The sequence below is a fragment of the Cyprinus carpio genome, chromosome B24 (genome assembly GCF_018340385.1).
Source record: "Cyprinus carpio isolate SPL01 chromosome B24, ASM1834038v1, whole genome shotgun sequence".
Taxonomy (NCBI): domain Eukaryota; kingdom Metazoa; phylum Chordata; class Actinopteri; order Cypriniformes; family Cyprinidae; genus Cyprinus; species Cyprinus carpio.
In genome coordinates, this window is record NC_056620.1 from 14,001,013 (window position 1) to 14,022,244 (window position 21,232).

The following is a 21,232-nucleotide window of genomic DNA, read 5'->3' on the forward strand; positions in this document are numbered from 1 at the left end:
CTTCTGCAGTGGGGACACCCTGAAACAAAAACAAGACAAATGTTACATCGAATACTATATAACTTTACAGTTTTCTTAAATATGCTTTATAATGTGTCAATAACGACTGAATCTGTTCATTAAAGTGACAACATCATCAGACAGCAACAGAGAAGTGTGAAAAAATTACCAAGAGGTTTGCTGTCAGGAACAATTTAGACCACAAAGTGATTCCATTGGCTGAAAGAACTTTAACTATACTTAACCAATAGGAGACGTAACATTAGAAGTGCTGCAAATCAAAGTTTTGAAAAAAAATTGGCCAGAAAAGTGCGAGCTAGTAGAGACGTATGATCACCCTAATAGCGTGGGCATGCTATACTCATAAAAATCTAAAATCGAAAAGACAAATCCTCCCCAAAGCACTTTCTCTTGTCATTTTGTTGATCGATTCCACCCTTTTTCCACAATAACTCTATACCTCACAAAATCCCAGTGAGCCTGAGGGGAGATCAGAGGCAGTACGCAGATGAAAGGCTGGCTAATGTTCTTCATGGTGGAATTGAGCAGAAAATAAGAAGGTTAAAGCAGCTCTTTAAACAAACAGAGTGTGAACTCAGGAAACCATGCATGGAGCACGCACACACACAGATGCAAACTTCTCTTCAACACACACACACACTTGTGCTCCTCTCTGCTGGTTGTCTGTGGATTTGTGTGGTTTGGGATAGTGTGGGGGGGTTCTGGAAGGGTTGGTTCAGTCGATTTGTAGGGCCTTGGAGACCACAGTCCGGATATGGGCTTCATGCAACAGCAAGTCAATTACTCCCTCTCACACATGGAAACACACTTTATTATCGAATCAGAACTGTCTGAAACTTACAGCACGCTTATTAATATTCAGATTTACATTTACAGTATTCAACAATGTGTTGTGAATGACTGCATTGTCTACCTGTGTGTGAGTGTATAATGACAGTAAGTGAGTCATTAGTTTGACATTTGCACAGAGCTCAGTATATTACATTACCTCTGCACAGCCTCTCTGTTCTGGGAGCCAAGCGCTTATTTTCACCAGTTATTTAGTCACCCAGGGCAAGACACAACCTTTCATAAGGACGCACACACATGCACATCCACGCAGAGTAAAAAATCAAATTATGATAAATTTTGGGTTTACACACACACACAAACACACACACACACACACACACACATACAGCTGTTCAGTCCTAATGCCTGAATGAATACCCAACATAAATAAAAACCTTAGAGAAGATCTCTTTTATATCTTAAAAGTGTCTCCCAGACAACAATGCAATTATATGATGAACAAATTGAGACTTATGCTAATCCATCTAAACTTAAATATTTCTAATCAAATTAGATGAATCTAGATTAATGTTATACCTCTACATTCACATTAACTATAACTATATTAACTTTTACTATAACTGCATTTTTCCTGTATGTAGCTAAAGATGCAAGGAAAAATTTATATCAAATAGAATTATAAAATACACAGTATATTGTAAATATATAAAGAATATGTTTATATTACCAGCTAAAAAACACACAGTATGTTGTGTAATAATTATAAGAATAATTACTGTATAGATAGATATTTCTATCTATATACACGGCATGATTCTGTGTAAATAAATAAAGTAAATTATGAAAGCCTGTTTCCGCCACTGAATAAAAAATAAAAAGGTAATTCCTACTTTTATTATCACAATTTTTTTCTTGCAATTCTGCCTTTTTTTCCTCAGAATTGTGAGATATAAACGAAGAATTGTGAGACACACTCGCAATTCTAAGAAATAAACTCGCAATTCAGAATTTTTTTTTCAGAATTGCGAGTTGACATCTCGCAACTGAGACTTTTTTTCTTGCAATATCTTGCAATTCTGACTTTATAACATGCTGTTGCGAGTTATAACATCAGAATTGCGTAATATAAACACAGTTGTGAGTTATAAAGTCAGAATTGCGAGATATAAACAATATAAACAAATGCAATTCTGATTTTTTTTCTCAGAATTCTGGGATATTAACTGAGTTATAAAGTCCAATTCTAAGGGGAAAAAAGACTGATATGTTCTCAGAATTACGAGTTTATATCTCACAATTCTGAGAAAAAAAGTCAGAATTGTGAGTTTGTATTAAGCAGTTCTGAGAAAAGATTCAGAATTGTGAGATAAAAAGTCACAATTGGAAACCGGAAATGGGCTTCCATAAATAAATAACAATATTATCAACTACTACCAAAATCAGTAGATCAATAGATTGATCAATAGATATAATATAATATAACAGATATAAATAAAACAATAATTAAATATAAAAAGTATACTGTATGTGTACACACAACGAAAAATTAATTAATACATACATATATTTTATATATACAAACTTCCACACACACACACACACACACACACACACACACACACACACACACACACACACACACACACACACACACACACACTCTATCATATCGTGAGTGAGATGCCGATATAAAATTGTACAGCCATGTCTCTGCTGATTGTATTTGTATTTCTCCAAAAGAACTGACATAAATAACATTTTCCTCTGAGTTTACCATTAATCTGTATATAAATGCAGAGATGTTAATACATTTGTGAGGATTTTTGTGTGTGTTTCAGTCTATATACAGTACCTGCAGCAGATAACGGCCTTGCAGGACAGGGCGAGGTCGAGGAAGGCCTGACGCACTTCGAAAGAGAGGGCATATTTGAGCGTCTGCCCATCTATGATGAGCGCTAACTCATTCTCCTTCCTCAGATTGTCACCCAGCGAGGAACAATGAGCTGTAAGTGTGGCCCTGGTTGCCTGGGGGGCAAGAAAGGGAGAAAATTTATGACCACACACACTAAAAACCCATAAATACACATATAATTACACATCCATATTTGTCAGTTTTACAGTTTAATTTCTATACCATGTCCATTGCTACATAAAACCACTTCAGTCCTTTCTTGAGAAACATGCCAGCACACATTTATTTCCCTAACAGTTCACTTCACACAATTCTCACGCACACACATGGATCACACACACATATCAGAGCAAGAGCGTAACGCTAAAGGAAGTTGAAGGGGATGTTTTAAGTGGTGTCATTGGGGCTGTCTGCACCACACACACACACACACCTGTTACACAGAATCCTGTCACCCGAGACACTCTAAGCCCTTAAAAGACTTAAAAGCATGAACTGTTGGCCAACAAGAACTTTATATGGGCAGAGAGAAAGAGAAATATGATAAAGTAAGGAGGAAGGAAAGGAAAGTTTGTGTCAAGAACTAAATGCCAGCTAGTTAGCATTTTATATATAAAAAAACAACTATGTCCATATTAAGATAAGTAGTCAAACATGTGTGTGTGCATGAGACAAAAAGACATGGAGAGTTAAAAAAAGAGAAGGTAAAATATGTGTATGCTTGTTTATTGAATTGTGGTTGCAGGCAGTTTCTGATTGAGATCTTGATAATGGGACAGAGTCACTAATAGAGAAAACAAACATCCTTCAATCTGTAACGAGAACCATGTGGATGACGCAGCATGCAACGAGGCCCAGCGTTGGTGGCCACACACGCACAAACATACATGAACGCAGCTGTTGAAGTCTCTGTCAGCGCTACGACAGCCTACGTGTAACACAGAGGATGAATTCACTCCATACTGCCGACTCTAATCAATATCTTGCTGAAACTATCGCTTTGCTCCAAAACTCAGCGAGCTGCCTATACAAGTAGTATTTTAGGGCATAATATGTGTGCTTTTCCCAGAATGCAATGTGCTGTCCTTGTAAATGGTGCTTAATTGTACCAAATATGCACTTATAGTGTATTTCAAATCTTAAAAAGTTTCATTTTTAAAGGGATAGTTCACCTTCAGTTACTGGTCCCCACTGACTTCCATGTATGAAAAAAAACACTATGCAAGTCAGTGGGGACCAACTAAAAGTGACCTATCCCTTTAAGAATCACTTGCAGATAAAAAAAAAAAAAAAAAAAAAGAGGCTGCTATGCTCTTCTGTGTCATCCGCACCACAAGGATGCGCTGTTTTCTTTCAAATCAAAGCTAAATACACGTAGAAACATCCTTGTGGCACGGATGATACAATGGATGATGTCAGTCGTTATTTTTGTTTTCTTCGCTTACAAAAAGTGTTCCCGTCGCTTCATATAACCCAGATTGCACATCTGATGGCACATGGAGTATTCTGATGACGACTTTCATTCCTTTTCTGGACCTTGACACTGTTATTTACTTGGCAGTCTATGGGACAGTCACAGGCCTCCCGGATTTCATCCAAAATATCTTAAATTGTGTTCCGCAATATCAGACTCTATTGAAATGAATCACAAGTTGAGAGTCCTGTGTTTAGATGTTCCAAGGTGGTTAGGATGTTCCCTCAGAAGGCAGCTGCCTATGTAGGCAGGGGAGTGAGGTTTTGGGAAACAGTTTATAGCAGAACTGAGATCAGCCATCAAGATTCCTGAGTAACTAGAGCTCATCTCCTCTCCTCAGCTCAACCCGAATATGTTTAGCCTGTTAATGTGTGTGTGTGTGTGTGTGTGTGTGTGTTTGTGTGTGTGTGTGTGTGTGTGTGTGTGTGTTTATCTTTTCTTTCAGGAATTCCTGTTTGCATTCACCTTTCCCGGGAAAACATGAGGGAAAGAAAAACAGAAACGTAATGGAAGAATTAAGACTGATTATGGATCAAAGGAGTGCTGAAAGTCAAAGCATTAGTTTGTGTGTGTGTCTTAGTGTATAAACACTGGCCTAAGAAAACTGCTACTGGTAATTCATTACCAACTAAATTTCCCAGTCTATTATTTAAGACAGCTCTTTCTTTTCCGCTCTCTCTCCATTAGACACTCACGGCTGGTTCGATTTAGTATTAACTCCTGAACTTCAGACAGGATGCATCAATGTGTCTCTCTCCAGGAAGCGAGTTTATAAATCTGGGACTAACAGGACTGTTTGCATATTTTATTTATTTAACAATTAAAATGACCACATTAATGATCTCCGAAATGTTTGTGTATGAGTGGGTGTGCGGGTTTGTGTGCGTGTGAGCAATTAGCCTCCCGTTGCAGTAAACATCATAATACTCCAACACAGAGGTGCTAATAAGCCGGAAGAACGTGCCAGTCAAACCTCTCGCTATCACGGCTGCCAGCCCCGTGTCCATGGGAACCGCTAACAGTCACCAAATCTTAATCCCAGGACAAACAACACACTGAACACAGAATTCATCCTGCATTACTCAAGACATAGTTTCACTGACTATAACCATGCAATTACTTAAGAAAAGCAAAAACAAACAAATAAATTCACAGGATTAGAAAATACTGTACTATGAAAACTTACATTAACATTAAAACAGTTAACACCTACTACTGACATTGTAACTACCGATCTGGAGGCAAAAAGAATTGACAGTAGTGTTTTTATTTTATAAAATGGTAAAACTTTAAGCGTGAGTAACTGAGTTAGTGATAAGTATTACAATATTAGTGCTGGGCAATGACAAAATTTTTGTAAAATCCTGATTAATCGCATGATTGTCTGCGATTAATCGCATTATGTGTAAAATTCAATAATGAATTCCTAAGTAGTGTATTGCGCACTTTTTAATTTAAAAGTACAGCAATATGAACAATTGCAAAAACATTTTGTTTGCAAACACTTTAAACAAATAAGGTAATTTTTACCACAGTATTCCTTTTACATAGCCTAGTAGTAGGTAAAATATTTAAATTTTTTAAACAATTAAAAAAAAATTAAACATTATTAAATATAAAACCAAAGCTATTTGTCACTTCCAGGGCATTAACATTTTTATAGAAAATATTTTATAGTGTTTTACAGAAAAACAAGTTATGCTGGGCGTCATATCGAATATTAGCGATAATATCGGAATAATTTTGACGACAATGTAAAATTTTAAAATATCGGGAATATCGAATATTACAAATTCAAGCATACTTTCCCAAAAGATTGCGCCGAACGCGAATGAACCTGTAACTGCGGACTGCTCTACGCGCCTCTACTACGAGAGCTTTAATGATAGCGGTTGGCAGATAACAAGAGTTTAAATCGACGAATCAGAACTCCACTGTTACAAGGATACATTTTCTGCCCGGTGTTTGCTTATTTGCGCACATGCTCACTCCTCATTGTCTAAAATTAAACCATAAAAATATAAAACATTAGTTTTACATACAAAAATGTGTCTAATTATTTATTAAAATAAAATAAAAAAAATAAACCATTACTTTAACTATGGTATTAATTATAAATAAATAAATGTATAAAACAAACTATAACAAACACTCCCAGGGGTTTACCTGACAAAAAAAAAAAAAAAAAGGTTGGGATCCCTTGCTATATAGGATGCAAGACTAGTACTAGGCCCCGTTTACACTAGTGCGTTTTCGTTTTTAAAATGCATAACTTTTGCTACGGTTATGCCTATCGTTTACACTACTCCTGCGTTTTCGACCCTCAAAAACGCTGCAGACCCCGTTTTAGTTTGAAAACTCCGGGGTTGGGTTTCAGTGTAAACATACCTAAATGGAGACTTTTGAAAACGATGGTGTGGCTGCCCACATTCACTCTGCGTATCCTTGACGACCGTGTAAACATTAACATCATGTGCATTGTTGTGCCCATAGATGTATACGTAGATTCCCCATTAGATCGCTCCTAGCACGTAGACGTGTCCGTGATTTAAATAATAGGGAATCTACCTATTCATATCTATGGCTGTACCTGCATGAATGGTCACGTGACATGCGTTTTAGGTTGTGTAGTGTAGACGGAGATCGTTTCTGAAACGCAGTGGAAACGCCAGTGTAGACGAGGATCGTTTTTATTCTAAAACGCCATTTTAAAATGAAAACGCACTAGTGTAAACGGGGCCCTAGTGTCTCCCAAATGATGAGAGATGTGAGTGTGTTGGATTAGTTCTGGTGGTGATGAGTTTTAAAGAGATATTTGATTGACAGGATGGGATGACTGGACAGAGACTATTGGAAAGCTGCAGGTGATGCACAGACAACGTCCCCATGTTTGATTGTCACTCTGTAATTTCTACCGAGACCTCTTGCTTGGAAATCCTGATGAGGCACTCTAGAGAAAACTAGTGTTTTACCCATTAAGGACTCATTTGGACTCCAGACTTCCCCTATTTGGGATGTGCTGTACATTTTTCTATGTCATTCCCTGACAGATATCAGAAGTGAATGTATTTCATGATCCAAGCTAAATGTTATTTTCTGTACGTCTTTGTGCTGGGAACCGAATAGAATACATGTTCTCACAAACACGCATTCATTTATAGAAAACACTACTTTACAAGCACACACACTCACAAACAGACACACACATTGCAGCTTTGTTGTATTCTCAGGTTCTTGCAAAAGGGATCTTATCACATTTAAATTTAGAATAGAAAGAAAGGCCCCTTTGGTGTTACATATCACAGATCACATTCTCCATTCATAGAGAAATCTCTCTCTCACACACACACACACACACACACACACACACACACACACACAAACACGTGAGCGAGTGAGACATTAAGGCCAACCGCTGTGACCAGACAGGTCACCTTATCTGTTCAATGACAGTGTAGCAGCAAGGCAGTTCATAAACTGAGCTCTCTCTCTCTCTCTCTCTCTCTCTCTCTCTCACACACACACACACACACACACACACACACACACACACACACTCACTACCATTCAAAAGTTTATATTTTATAAAGAAATTATTTGACAAGGATGCATTAAATTGTTCAAAAGTGACTACGACATTATTGTTTTAAAAAATATATAAATATTTTACATAAATGCTGTTTTTGTTGTGTTTTTTTTAAGGTGCTCCTGGTACATACATACTGTAAATACATATATACACATCTGACATGAAAACAAAAAAAACATTTAAATAGTAAGACTTAACAATAAATAATAAGAAGTAGAATAATGTGTATGAATCTGGAACAGTAGATTTGTGTAGAGATTTGTGCATTATTTACTCTATACACAGCTGTATAAATAAAGAGACATGCATATGTATTTACATAATACTTGAGAAAGAGGCAATAATTAAAGATGGAAAATGAATTACAGAAAACAGGTAATGATTCATGTGAAGCTGTTTAAGCTGGAGATGGCATGGGGAAAAAACTGTTTTTATGCCTAGATGTTCTAGTGCACAGAGATCTGTAGCGTCTGCCTGAGGCAAGAAGTGCAAACAGGTTGTGTCTGGGGTGAGAGGGGTCTTTGATGATGTTAACTCTCCATTTCTTCACTCTGGAGTTGTACAAGTCCCGAACACGGGCAGGTGCACACCAATGATCCTTTGTGCTGTCCTAACAGTCCATTGCAGTCTTCTTAAATCTGATTTGCTGGCTGACCCAAACCAGACAGTTATAGAAGAGCACAGAACCAACTCAATAAAAGCGGAGTAAAACTGGGTCATCTGTGCCTGTGGAAGGTTGAACTTTTTCAGCTGACGAAGGAAGTTCAACCTCTGTTGGGCCTTTTTCACAATGTAGTCAATGTGAATGTCCCACTTCAGGTCTTGAGAGATGGTGGTGCCCAGGATCCTGAATGACTCCACTGCAGTCACAGTGCTGTTCATGATGGTGAGAAGGGGGAGAGCAGGGGGTTTCTCCTGAAGTCCACATTCATCTTCACATTTTTGAGCTTGTTAAGCTCCAGGTTGTTGTGACTGCGCCAGACAGCCAGCTGCTCAACCTCCTGTCTATAACCAGACTCGTCTCCGTCCTGGATGAGGCCGATGACTGTAGTGTCATCTACAAACTTCAGGAGTTTGACAGAGGGGTCTTTAGAGGTACAGTCATTTGTGTAGAGGGAGAAGAGCAATGGGAGGAGAACGCAGCCCGGAGGAGGTCCAGTGTTGATGGTGCAGATGTTGAATGTGAGTTTTCCCAGCCTCACTAGCTGCTGCCTGTCTGTCAGAAAGCTGGTGATCCACTGACAGATGGAGGTGGGTACAGAGAGCTGTGTGAGTTTATTCTGAAGGGTGTCTGGGATGATGGTGTTGGAAGCGGAGCTGAAGTCCACAAACAAGATCCTTGCATAAGTCCCTGGTTTGTCTGTCCAGATGTTGGAGGATGTAGTGCAATCCCATATTGACTGCATCATCCACAAACTGCAGGGGGTCCAGCAAGAGTCCTGTAATGTCCTTCAACCAGTCTCTCAAATGACTTCATGACCACAGATGTTAAAGCAACAGGTCTGTAGTCATTAAGTCCTGTGATTGTTTTGGGTACAGGGATGATGGTGGAACATTTGAAACAGGAGAGGACTAGACACAGCTCCAGGGATCTGTCGAAGATCAATGTTGATGGCTGTGTTGTGAGATATTCGGAGTGGGTGTGGGGTGTCAGACCAGTCTTTTGCTTTTCAAACCTGCAGTAGAACTCATTCAGGTCTATAGCCAGTTGTTGACTGGCCTCAGTGCTGGGGGATGGGGTCTTGTAGCTGGTGATGGCTTTCACGTCATTCCACACTGATGTAGATTTGTAGTTTGAGAGATGTTTTTTCAGCTTTTCAGAGTAGTTTAACTTTTCCACTCTTATCTCCCTATTCAGTGTGTATTTGGCCTGTTTGCACAAGGCTTTGTCCCCACTCCTGTAGGCGTCCTCTTTGGCCTGGCGAAGCTGTTTGTGTTTTGCACTGAACCAAGGTTTGTCATTGTTAAATGTTCAATAAGTCCTCACAGAAACTGAAGTAGGATGTCACAGTGTCTGTGAGCTCGTCCAGATCAGTAGCTGCAGCCTCAAAAACACTCTGATCAGTAAGTTCGAAGCAGGCTTGTAAATCCCGCTCTGCTTCAACAGTCCATCTCTTTACAGTTCTTTTTACAGGTTTAGCAGATTTCAGTTTCTGCCTGTAGGCTGGTAGAAGATGAACCAAACAGTGATATCACACAGGAAGTTTTACTTTGTGAAGTTTAAAGGAATGGTACACCTAAAAGTTCTATTATTGCCATAAGTTAATAGAAACACGTTAAGCCTAAACAGGGGGAAAAAATCCCATCACAAGGCTTTTGACTTGTAATACAGTTCACAAGCAATATCGACCACATTTATGATATTGTTAAGTTTTTTTTTACAAGTCACTATGAACTGTTATAGTATAGGAATAGTTGCATGAACCATCAAAATGATCACCTTTTGCAATTCATAGGTATAGAACAGGTACCTATGAGAAAGTACTAACAGAATTTTCATTTTAGTATGAACTACCCCTTTAAATGCCAGAAACAGCCCTATACTTATAAAACAAACAAACATGTGGATACCTGTGTGATACCTGGCCCCCAAATAATGTGCGTGACAGAGATTTCGATCACATGTCAGTCGTCTTGCTCATGTGCTGACCTTAGTACTGTGTTTAGTATTTGTACTACACAAAGAGAAGGGCAAAGAGGAGCACAAACTGTGTGTATATGATTAATGACGACTGCAGTGAGCATGTTTGTCTAAGTCATGTAAAACAAGCAGTGTGACAGCAAACGTGGAACGCAGCCTATCAGAAAGATCAGACAGACAGCTGTGTGTGTGTGTGTGTGTGGGCTATGGAAAGAATATGTGCGACAAAGGAAGGAGGCAGAGAAAATGTTTGGGTAAGAATGCCTGTGTGTGTGTTACAAGGACAACAGCTGTCTGAATGAGACCGTGTGTGTGTGTGTGTGTGTGTGTGTGTCACAGCAGAGTGACAGATGGAACTTGTCAAAAGCCATCATGTTTACCCAGGAGGCTTTGCTGGCAGAATTTGTTTTGACGAGATTGAGCGCCAAAAGGAGATCGCGTTACTCCTCACCCCACACACACACTTACGCTCTAACACACTCTAATGCACACACTGTTCCTGTAAATTTGGGAGCTGCTGACAGACGGAGGAGGAGTTGTGTGAGAGGAGAGACAGAGAAAATCGACCAATCACACCATCAACAATGATCAACTTATTAGATGACAGACAGAACGAAAGGAAGAAGACATAAAGGAGTGTGATGTGCTGGCCCAACTGTGCTTTACATGAAATGGCAGCTGACACACACACACTCCATATCTTCCACAAAAACACACAGCTGTGACATTAGGCTCAATCCAGCCGTGTCTGAGGTATTGTGGGTTATTTTAAGAGCTTGGTAAGATAACAAAGAATTCTTCTGGAGATTTTAACCGAGGCTAAAGCTGCCCATCTCCACAAAACACCAATCTTTTACTATGCTTTTTTACTAGCTGCATAATACGTACAAATAAAAGGCCATTAAACAGTCATTAAATAAATCCCATAATGTGGTTGGACAATTTTCAAAAGCACAATATTGATTACTGCAAATGGCAGCCCATTAGAGGCAGAACAAAAACAACACTATCATTTATTAATCGCCATCGACTGCAACCGCAAAAACCTTTTGCCAGGCCGTAGACTTCAAATTAAGCCAATTAGGCCTGTTCACACTATGTATGAATTTTCCCACATTTTTTTTTTTTACATAAAAAGCTGACATGGCAAGTAATTATTGATAAAATGAGAATACTTAATATACACTTATAAAATAGATACATTTCTGGAAGCTGATTGGCCAATTCATCATAGCTAAAATATGTATAACAATTTTTTAAATATTTTGCAGTATTATCTTAATATAAAATTATATTCAGTATTATAATTGATGGCTTGTTTTACTTTATTTATATATATATATATATATATATATATATATATATATATATATATATATATATATATATATATATATTATGGGTATATTGATATTTATTTATAAATATCTTCATATATATATATATATGTATCAGATTTTAAATCGGTATATCAATATCTCTCTCTCTCTCTCTCTCTCTCTCTCTCTCTCTCTCTCTCTCTATATATATATATATATAAAAAAATAAATAATATATTTTTTTTTTTTTTTTTTTAATACATAAAATATTAAATTTTCTTTGTGATTATTATGTCCACTAAAATTGTTTTATGTACAAAAGCAAGTTGGAAATTATATAGCTATAATGTAACTTCATAAATTCATGAACATACTGCTGCTGAAAAATAATGCCATATGATGCAAAACATTACTGACAGAAGCGTGTTTTTCAACATGTTCTGACTAATGCTAGGGGTAAGTAAAACTAAAAATTGATACAATCTTTTTTTAATCACATGCAACATTCGCCACTCATGCAAACTCTTGCTTCTCATCTGAAAATTATTCTGTGGGTTTGATATAAGCAATTCGATGCTACCAAAGGGGCATCAATACCCTTTAGCCATAATTATATTTACAGCATATCATGGCCTCTTAAAGCCTCTATCCAACAACAACAACTATCCGACCCATCTGAACATACTGTTTTCATTTCATAGACACAATAACTGGAAACAAAATGGTCCAAAAATCTGGCAACAGTGTTTTTACAAGCCATTATTAATGTTTCATTCTTATCAGGCAAATCTCTAAAAAAATGAACAGTCATGAATCCTGCTGCTTCCCAGGAGCCTTTGTTTCCAGTACTAAGTACTCAGTTCAGTCTGTGTGTGTCTTTGATGCTCTGCTGTCTGGCTGACTGTTCTCAGAGATCTGAGTCTTTACAAGCTCCCTAGTCTGACTATCTTTGCCTGGAAGTAATTAACCTTGTGTGTGTGAGAAAAATACAGAAGACTACGAAGTAGAGAGTAATCGAAAAAATAACGAAAACATTATTAAAGAGACACAATAAAATTGATAACTATTATAATTCACCTTTTAAAACTGGAATGATGAAGCATTTTTACTTTAAAATCATTCTAGAGAACAGAAACATTCCTCTAATTGAAAAATCACCTGTGTGTGCTTTTGGGCTTTTTCTCATGTGCTTTTATGTCATAACATATATGAGTGTGTGTTCTGCTCATATGTGTGTCCATACGATCCATCACGCTTTCATCATGTTCTCAATGATGACACCAGACACCTTAATTACCTTCACCTGTACGAGAACAAAGACACACACTTCCCTCACCTGTCCACACCCAGTGTCCTCCAGAGAGAGCCTGAGAACACTTACCAAAACACACACACACACACACACACACACACACACACACACACACACACACACACACACACACACACACACATATAAAAACACAATATGTACTCACATCCAGGGAATCTTCATTGACGATGATGAGGGACATGCCATGTGACACCAGCCTACAGGAGTAACCTGAGATACAGTGCAGAGTTACAGTAGAGGCGTTACACAAAGCCACACATACACACCCCAACAACAACTTAACCTCTTTGTATATCTGTCATTACCCACTAATGCCTGTCTGCTGTCCACTGGTTTATCTCCAGTCTCACCTAATTTATTTTGAGCTGTCTGTTTGCAGCGCCCACCTGACTGCCTATCTGTCTGTCCTTCTGTGATTTCCTTAGTCTAGGAGTCCTCTTGTGTTTTCAATCAGTGTCTGCTTGATATTGTAATGTGTTGTGTCATTGTACTTCCTTGTCAGCCTACTTTAAAGCTGCTGTCTGTAATGTATTATGAAATTAAAATATAAAAATAAGTATTTTAGCTTAAAAATATAATGTACTATAAAAAAATACATAATCTTTGAAATAATTAAGTTTATGCTTGCCTAGGCTGCATTTATTTAAACAAAACATTTAATTTATTCCTCTAAGAGCAAAGGTGAAATTTCAACAGCTATTACTCCAATCTGACAAATGAAAAAATGTATCACACTTTCCATGATACATAAAAATATAATAAGAACCATTATTAACAATTCAGCAGTAATTATAACTGATAATTGAGCACCAAATAAGCATATTACAAAGATTTCCTAAGGATTAATGATAAATGATTAATAATTGAACAGTTTTTAAATCTTTAAAATTATATTTTTTTTCTTCACAATAAGCACTATTTTACTGAAGATTTGACCAAGTAAAAAAAAAACTTTAAAATCCTAATTATTCCAAACTCTTGACTGGTAATATAACAAAACAAAAAAAAATTTGCATAAAATAAAGTCTCTGAGCAAACAAATAACAAATTGCAGAATATACATATTGTAGTGCTAGCCTGTTTTTGCATGTGTAAAATTAAAAACAAAAGCTCATTTACCAGTTTTACATACCCGTTTCTGAAGAGGTGTTCATATATGTAATCCATGTTTTAAAAAAAAACCTTAAACCATTTGCTTGTCTGGTTTAATTGGTTTATCTGGTCTCCCTGTCCAGCTGACAAATGCACAAAAGCCCTCTTAAACCAGCAAAACAGACCAACAGGTTATTCAGCACTTTGACCCAATGATGCATTATATGTTCACAGGAATAAATGCTGATTATTAACCATGTACATCACCCTGGGTGCTGACATGATCGTCTGATGTCAAATCCACAATAGCAAAACCATGTTATAATCAGTTATGGATTTCTACATTAGTTAGAAGTCTGACTACAAATGGTGTTCTACTGACGACAAGCTAATACATACTCAAACAATGGCGTGACTTTGTGGAATAAATATATAACCATGTATGACACACACCAATATTGATGGCCGTCTCCTGCTTGTCACCGGTCAGAACCCAGATCTTGATGTCGGCTCTCATGAGTGTTGCTATGGTTTCCGGGACTCCCGCTTGCAGTCGGTCTTCTATCGCAGTGGCACCCAGCAACAGCAAGTTCTGTGTGTGACACAGAGATTAAAAAATAAATAAATAAATAAATAAAGAGAGAGAGAAAGCTGGGAGAAGAAAAATAAATAAATAAATATTATAGTTACTTTAATGACCCATATGCCTTAAATGCCATTCTATGTGATTTTTAAACTTATTTTATGCTCCACTGGCAAAAATTCTAAACCTGATTTCTTGACAAAGTAATAGCACACCCTTCTTCAAAAATTGCACAATTTAAAGTATCATTCATGTTTTGAAAACTTCAAACCATAGCTGAAAGCACTACTAAATACAACCACACACAGAAGCACAGTAAATACAGGCAACCTAAAACCTCGACATTTTTCACACCTTCTCCTCTCCATCTTTCACCATGTCTTATCCACTTCTTTTTAAATAATTCCTCTCTCCCTCTGCGAGAGTATGTGTATGTAGGGAGATATTTGAGGAGTTTTTGGTGTATTTAAGTGTGTGTGCAGAGGTAACAGTAGTGTTGTTGACTCTGGTTTTATGGGGCTCTTGGCAGACTGGTGCAGGTAATTATCCTCGCTGTGGTATACCAACCCCTCCTCAGACTACTAATCTGGGCCAGAGCCCTGAAAAGGACACAAAACCCAACAAACTGGATTTTCACTGCTCCATATAACAGTGTCTGTGTCCTGGGGCTCAGATCTTTGATCAGTAGTTTCGAAGTTTTGCAGTACTGTGTAATCCGGCCTGACGGGGAGGCAGTAAGTTTATAGTTTCTTGCAGTTAATGACAGATCAACAGAGCACCACCTTATGCACAATCTGAGCTCAGAAGTGTGTAAATGTAACAGAAGTGTGAAAATGTAATGTTACTGTGCCACCTGTTGACCAGTCAAAGCACTGCATCTGGAGGACAGCCATGTGCAAAAGATGCTAGTCTCTGCACCAGACTCTCTCATGTATAATGAACATAACAGAAAGATACTAAGTTGCTACAAATAGTGCTTCTGATGGGGTAAATCATGCAACTAATCATGTTAGAAATATTCAAGAGTTCATTAAAAGAATCAACATACACTACCTACACTTACATCACATACATTAAAATATTCATATACACACACACACACACACACATATATTCTTTGTAAGAAACTTGTAGAATCAAGAAACTTTTGTTTTTGCATTCACGTTTAAATTGTCATGTTTTTTCATCATTCAGGGTATGATGAATATGTAAAATATAAAATTCATAATTCTGACTGAAGTGGTCTGAATACACATTTCTTTCTCTCTTTGCTCATATAGCAAATTTTGTGTTCTTCATATTGTGAATAGTGAATGAGTTGTACAGCCAGTTTTTCCAAACACTGTATAATGTAAAAATCATAAAATGCCTGTCACTTATGTTCACTAATGCACCTTGTGATTCATGCAAGACATCAATATGTGAACATACTGGCATAATTTCCATCATCATTAGTATAGCAACGAATGCAAATATTCACAGGTGTATCTGAAAAAGTTTGAATATCATGAAAAAGTTTTTTTTTGTAACTTGTTTTAAAAAGTGAAATTTTTTATATATATATATTTTAGATTCATTACATGTAAAGTAAAACATTTAAAAAGTTTTTTTATTTTAATTTTGATGATTAGAGCTTACAGCTCATCAAAGTCAAAAATCCAGTATATCAAAATATTAGAATATTTCCTTAGATCAATCAAACAAAGGATTTGCAAAACAGAAAAGTTCAAGTTCTTTAAAGTATGTTCATTTATGCACTCAATACTTGATCGGTGAGGTGTGGCATGGAAGCGATCAGCCTGTGGCACTGCTGAGGAACTATTGAGCCTTCAGCTTGTCTGTATTGTTGATTCAACCATTTCTCATCTTTCTCTTGAAAATATCCCATAGATTCCATATGGGGTTCAGGTCAGGCATGTTGGCTGGCCAATCAAGCACAGTAATATCATGGTCAGCAAACCACTTGGAAGTGTTTTTGGCACTGTGGGAAGGTGCTAAAGTCCTTCTGGAAAAAGAAATCAGCATCTCCATAAAGCTTGTCAGCAGATAAAGTACTCCAAATCATCACTGACTTCAGAAACTTCACACTGGACTTCAAGCAACTTTGATTCTGTGCCTCTCCAGTCTTCCGCTCTTGATTTCCAAATGAAATGCAAAATGTACTTTTATCTGAAAAGAGGACTTCGGACCACTGAGCAACAGTCCAGTTCTTTTTCTCCTTAGCCCAGGTAAGATGCTTCTGATGTTGTTTCTGTCTCAGAAGTGGCTTGGTAGCCCTTTTCTTGCATGGTGACTCTTGATGCACTGACTCCAGCTTCAGTCCACTCCTTGTGAAGATCTCCCAAGATCATCCATGTTGCTTGTGCACCTTTTCCTACCCAATTTCTTCCTTCCAGTCAACTTTGCATTTAATATGCTTTGATACAGCACTCTGTGAACAGTCACCCCTTTCAGTAATGGCCTTCCGTGACTTACCCTCTTTGTGGAGGGTATCAATGATTGTCTTCTCGAACATTGCCAAGTCAGCAGTCTTCCTCATTATTGTGGTGTCAAATAACAAAAGATACCCGGAATTTGTACTGTAGGGATAGTCATTTAATGAAACTCAAATGTAAATATTCTAATATTTTGAGATGCTGGATTTTTAATTTCCATGAGCTGTAAGCTCTAATCATCAAAATTAAAACAAAAAACTTTTGAAATGTTTTACTTAACATGTAATGAATACAGAATATATGAAATTTTCACTTTTTGAAATAAGTTACCAAAAAAAAAAATAACTTTTTCAAGATATTCAGATTTTTTGAGATGCACCTGTAGATGTGTGCAAATGAACAATACATCCTTTAGCACAACTGTTATATCTAAGAGGTCCATTTTCAGATCTACACTGTGTGTAAAAAAGTGGTTAATCTATGTGAACCAGATCTGTAGTAAAAGTCAGGTTTGGTCAAAGTAAAGACACACAGACCCAATCCCTTTCCTAACCCTTGTTTACATGTAGTAGTGACATGCATGGCATAGATTACATACCTTCTCTATGAGTTCGTAGCATTCCTCCAGTTTCTGTGCTCTGTCCTTTAACACAGTGCTGACACGATTGTACTCCTTCAGCCATTCCTGATACGCCCCCTCCTCGAGGTCCACATATGCGAAACAAAGTGTCCGCAGCCCTGCACATGCAAACAACCACAAACCAAAGTTAATCGAAAGAGAAGATAAAATGTTAAATCTTCAAACAATGACATATTGAGAATCTCTTCACCTTCAGTGGCAAACTGCTCCAGATGGGCCACGGTCAGGTTCTTATACTGTGACGCCTCATTCAGACGCTCAAAAATCACATTGTCCTGTAATACATGCATGACATCACTACATTAAAATGGCTTGTTCCATAAATCAAACCCATACTGAGTAAAAAATTTAAAAAAATAAAAAATAAAATAAAAATCAGCTTTGTCATCACAAGAATAAATTACATTTTAAAAGTTACTTTAAATTGTAATAATATTTTACATCACTGTTTTACTGTATTTTTGATCTGACAGACACTTAGTTTACAGATACAAATAGTAGTTTACAGTACATTCTGTCTCTATGCTAATTATATGGTTTATGTAACACGCACCGCTCCCTTGCAATAAAGTCGCAGCTTTCCCGTAGGTGTTCTGACAATCACTGACATCCGTTTGCGATTGCTGCAAAAAAGGCACAGACATTGAAACACGACGCACTGGGTATTTGTGATGTTGTGAGAGCTCACAGCTGGTTCCTACCTGGAAAATTCCAGTACATTAAGAAGCTCATATGTCTGTTCTTTCCCTCTCTTGAGAAACAAATACAAGAAATGTACACATTAACCATACAAAGTACCATACAAAAGTTTTGGTTCATCATTAATGGCAAGAATACACATACTAACCGCTTCTATAATGACTGAATGTGGGGTTCGTGCCGTAAAAACAAAGCCCAGACTTTTGGCACCTTTAACCAGCGCTCCTTCATCTGAAAACACAAGATTATGCAAATATCAGTTAAAAGCCCCCAAAGCTAACATAAAAATCCAGTTAAAATGGTTATATCGTGAAATATTATTACAGTTTAAAATAACTGTTTTCTATGTTAATACATTTTAAAATGTAATTTATTCCTGTTAAGACAAAACCAAATTTTCAGCATCATTACTCCAGTCTTCAGTGTCACATGATCCTTCAGAAATCATTTTAATATGTGGAGTTGCTGCCTTAGAAACATTTATTATTATTACTGGTATTGAAAGAGTTGTATTGCATAATATTTTTGTGGAAACTGTGATACATTTTTTTCTAGGATACTTTGATGAATAAAAAGTACAAAAGAACAGCAGTTATTTAAAACATTTTTATACATTATAAATATTTTAGAAAAAAAATACTTTATTGTCAGTTTAATGCATCCCTATATATATTAAAAAAATATATTATTATTTATATTAAATATTACATTAATTAATTGATATTAGTACATTTCTTAAAATAATTTCAAAATAAATTCTTACTCAAAACTTAAAATAAATCATATATAATATTTATATTAATTAATTAAATTTTACACTGCTAAACATGAAAAGAATAGGAAGACATCATTTTTTAATTATATGAAAACTGTTTTAAGTGTGACAATTAACTGGTTAACTCAAATCAAATCAAACTGAGGGAGCAGCTTCAAATATTCAGAAACCAACAAGAAGGTCGTGGTACCTGGTGAGGAAGCCTGGAAGATAATTTGGTTTCCTTCTCGCTCAGGAACAACAGTATGACAAACAGCCATCATGGTCAAAAACTCACAAATCTGTGGGGATGTAGGCTATAGAGAAAGGGAAGAAGCAGATTTTAACTATTACCATACATAAATCACAAGAAACTGTTTTAATATCCAAGCTATGACAGAATAATAACAGCTATAAAGCTCTTACGTGATTCTTCTCAATGTTCTGGATAAGAGCAGGATCATCAAACTCAGTGGAATTATGCTTGTAGAGGGAAGATGACTGCAAAAACAACAGAAATGAGATGTAATGGACAACATAATGTAATAATGCACATTATCCTCTTAGACCTGCCTAATATTCGCTAGGGTACATGACAGAGATAGAATCAGCGGCATCTGACCTGAAGTCCTCCATGGATCGATCGCAGTCCAGGTCTGGGAAATGCCTGCAGACAGCATTATAGATCAGTGGCCACTCACACAAATATAAACAAAAAGTAACAGATCAATGCACACTAATAGAGCCAGAACGATGCACAGCACAAAGATAATGTGTGTGTATTGATGGAACAAAAGCAAAGGAACACTACAATTACCCGTATGTAATTCCAGCTATCGTGCACTTCTTAAAGTGCATGATGTTGCAGGTGAGAGTGCCGGTCTTATCTGAAAATAGATATTTTACCTGAAAAGAAAGAGAGAGTGAATGAGATGTACTGGAGTTGAGGTACATAAACATTTGTGAAAGTTAATGGGAGGAGCTTGTCCTCACTTGGCCGAGTTCTTCATTCAGATTGGACGTTCGGGCCATAGCGGGAGTGTCTGTCTCAGCGTAATACATCTCAACATCCTGTAAGCATGCATGAAGAACAAAGCACTTATTCACAGAAAATCGTGATTTTGGCAAAAAATACTGTATTTTAACACCGTGATCAATTGATACCAATGAAATTGCTGATTATTATTTATTATTATTTTACCCAGTTAATGAAGAGAGCCTGTGTGAATTTGACCACTTCTAGCGTGACCAGAAGGCTGATGGGAATCAGGTTGTTATAGAGGATGATGAAGGTTAGCAGATTGTACCAGAAGTTCAGAGAGATGTCACCTGGATTCACAACCACATATTTTATTTATATTATATATTCTAACCACATAGCTTATTTTATAAAGGCTAACATATGCAAAATTAACAAAAGCGTTTATTTTTGTCTTAGTAAGCACTATTAAGTGAAGAGGTACAATAAATATTCTAAACCCATAACTGAAAGGACAATGTAGGTTTCCCTGTGAGTTTCACCTGCACGGGAAAGGTACCAGCAAGCCTCATCTGTGTGCTGTTTGTTCCATATGGCGGCACCGATGGAGCTGACCAGCGCCATGACCAGAAGAATCCCGAACAGAACCAGGATCTGCATGTTTGTCACACGCTCCACATTAGAGCGCTTCAGTGGAGCTTTAGTGGAATTCTGCAGAATGGAAACATTATATTAATGTTAATTGTTAAAAAACAACTTGCACACACCACTGTTCAAATCTGGGGTCAGTAGGATTTAAAATAAAATAAAATAAAATAAAATAAAATAAAATTAAATAAAATTAAAAAAGCCTCCGTGATTTCATATGACTGCATCTTTAAAACCACCTGAATGTTTACCATATTTATCTCCATGGTATTTTCTTAGCATTTCCTTCAAATAACACTAATAACTGTCCACATCAGTGTT

At 36.9% G+C, this 21,232-nt stretch overlaps 1 protein-coding gene across 1 annotated transcript in view; it reads right to left on the reverse strand.

Annotated features, from left to right (window-relative positions):
• The window catches only part of atp8a2 (ATPase phospholipid transporting 8A2), a 55,765-nt gene that overhangs the window by 17,342 nt on the left and 17,191 nt on the right, over positions 1 to 21,232 (reverse strand). Inside the window, 17 exon segments of the mRNA XM_042752048.1 lie at positions 1 to 19; positions 2,666 to 2,838; positions 13,227 to 13,291; positions 14,627 to 14,765; positions 17,790 to 17,929; positions 18,022 to 18,106; positions 18,385 to 18,454; positions 18,533 to 18,582; positions 18,679 to 18,761; positions 19,496 to 19,601; positions 19,711 to 19,769; positions 19,772 to 19,785; positions 19,907 to 19,951; positions 20,102 to 20,190; positions 20,278 to 20,355; positions 20,486 to 20,613; positions 20,806 to 20,974. The exon segment at positions 1 to 19 is cut by the window's left edge and continues 165 nt beyond it. Coding sequence (XP_042607982.1) covers positions 1 to 19; positions 2,666 to 2,838; positions 13,227 to 13,291; positions 14,627 to 14,765; positions 17,790 to 17,929; positions 18,022 to 18,106; positions 18,385 to 18,454; positions 18,533 to 18,582; positions 18,679 to 18,761; positions 19,496 to 19,601; positions 19,711 to 19,769; positions 19,772 to 19,785; positions 19,907 to 19,951; positions 20,102 to 20,190; positions 20,278 to 20,355; positions 20,486 to 20,613; positions 20,806 to 20,974 — 1,512 coding nt within the window.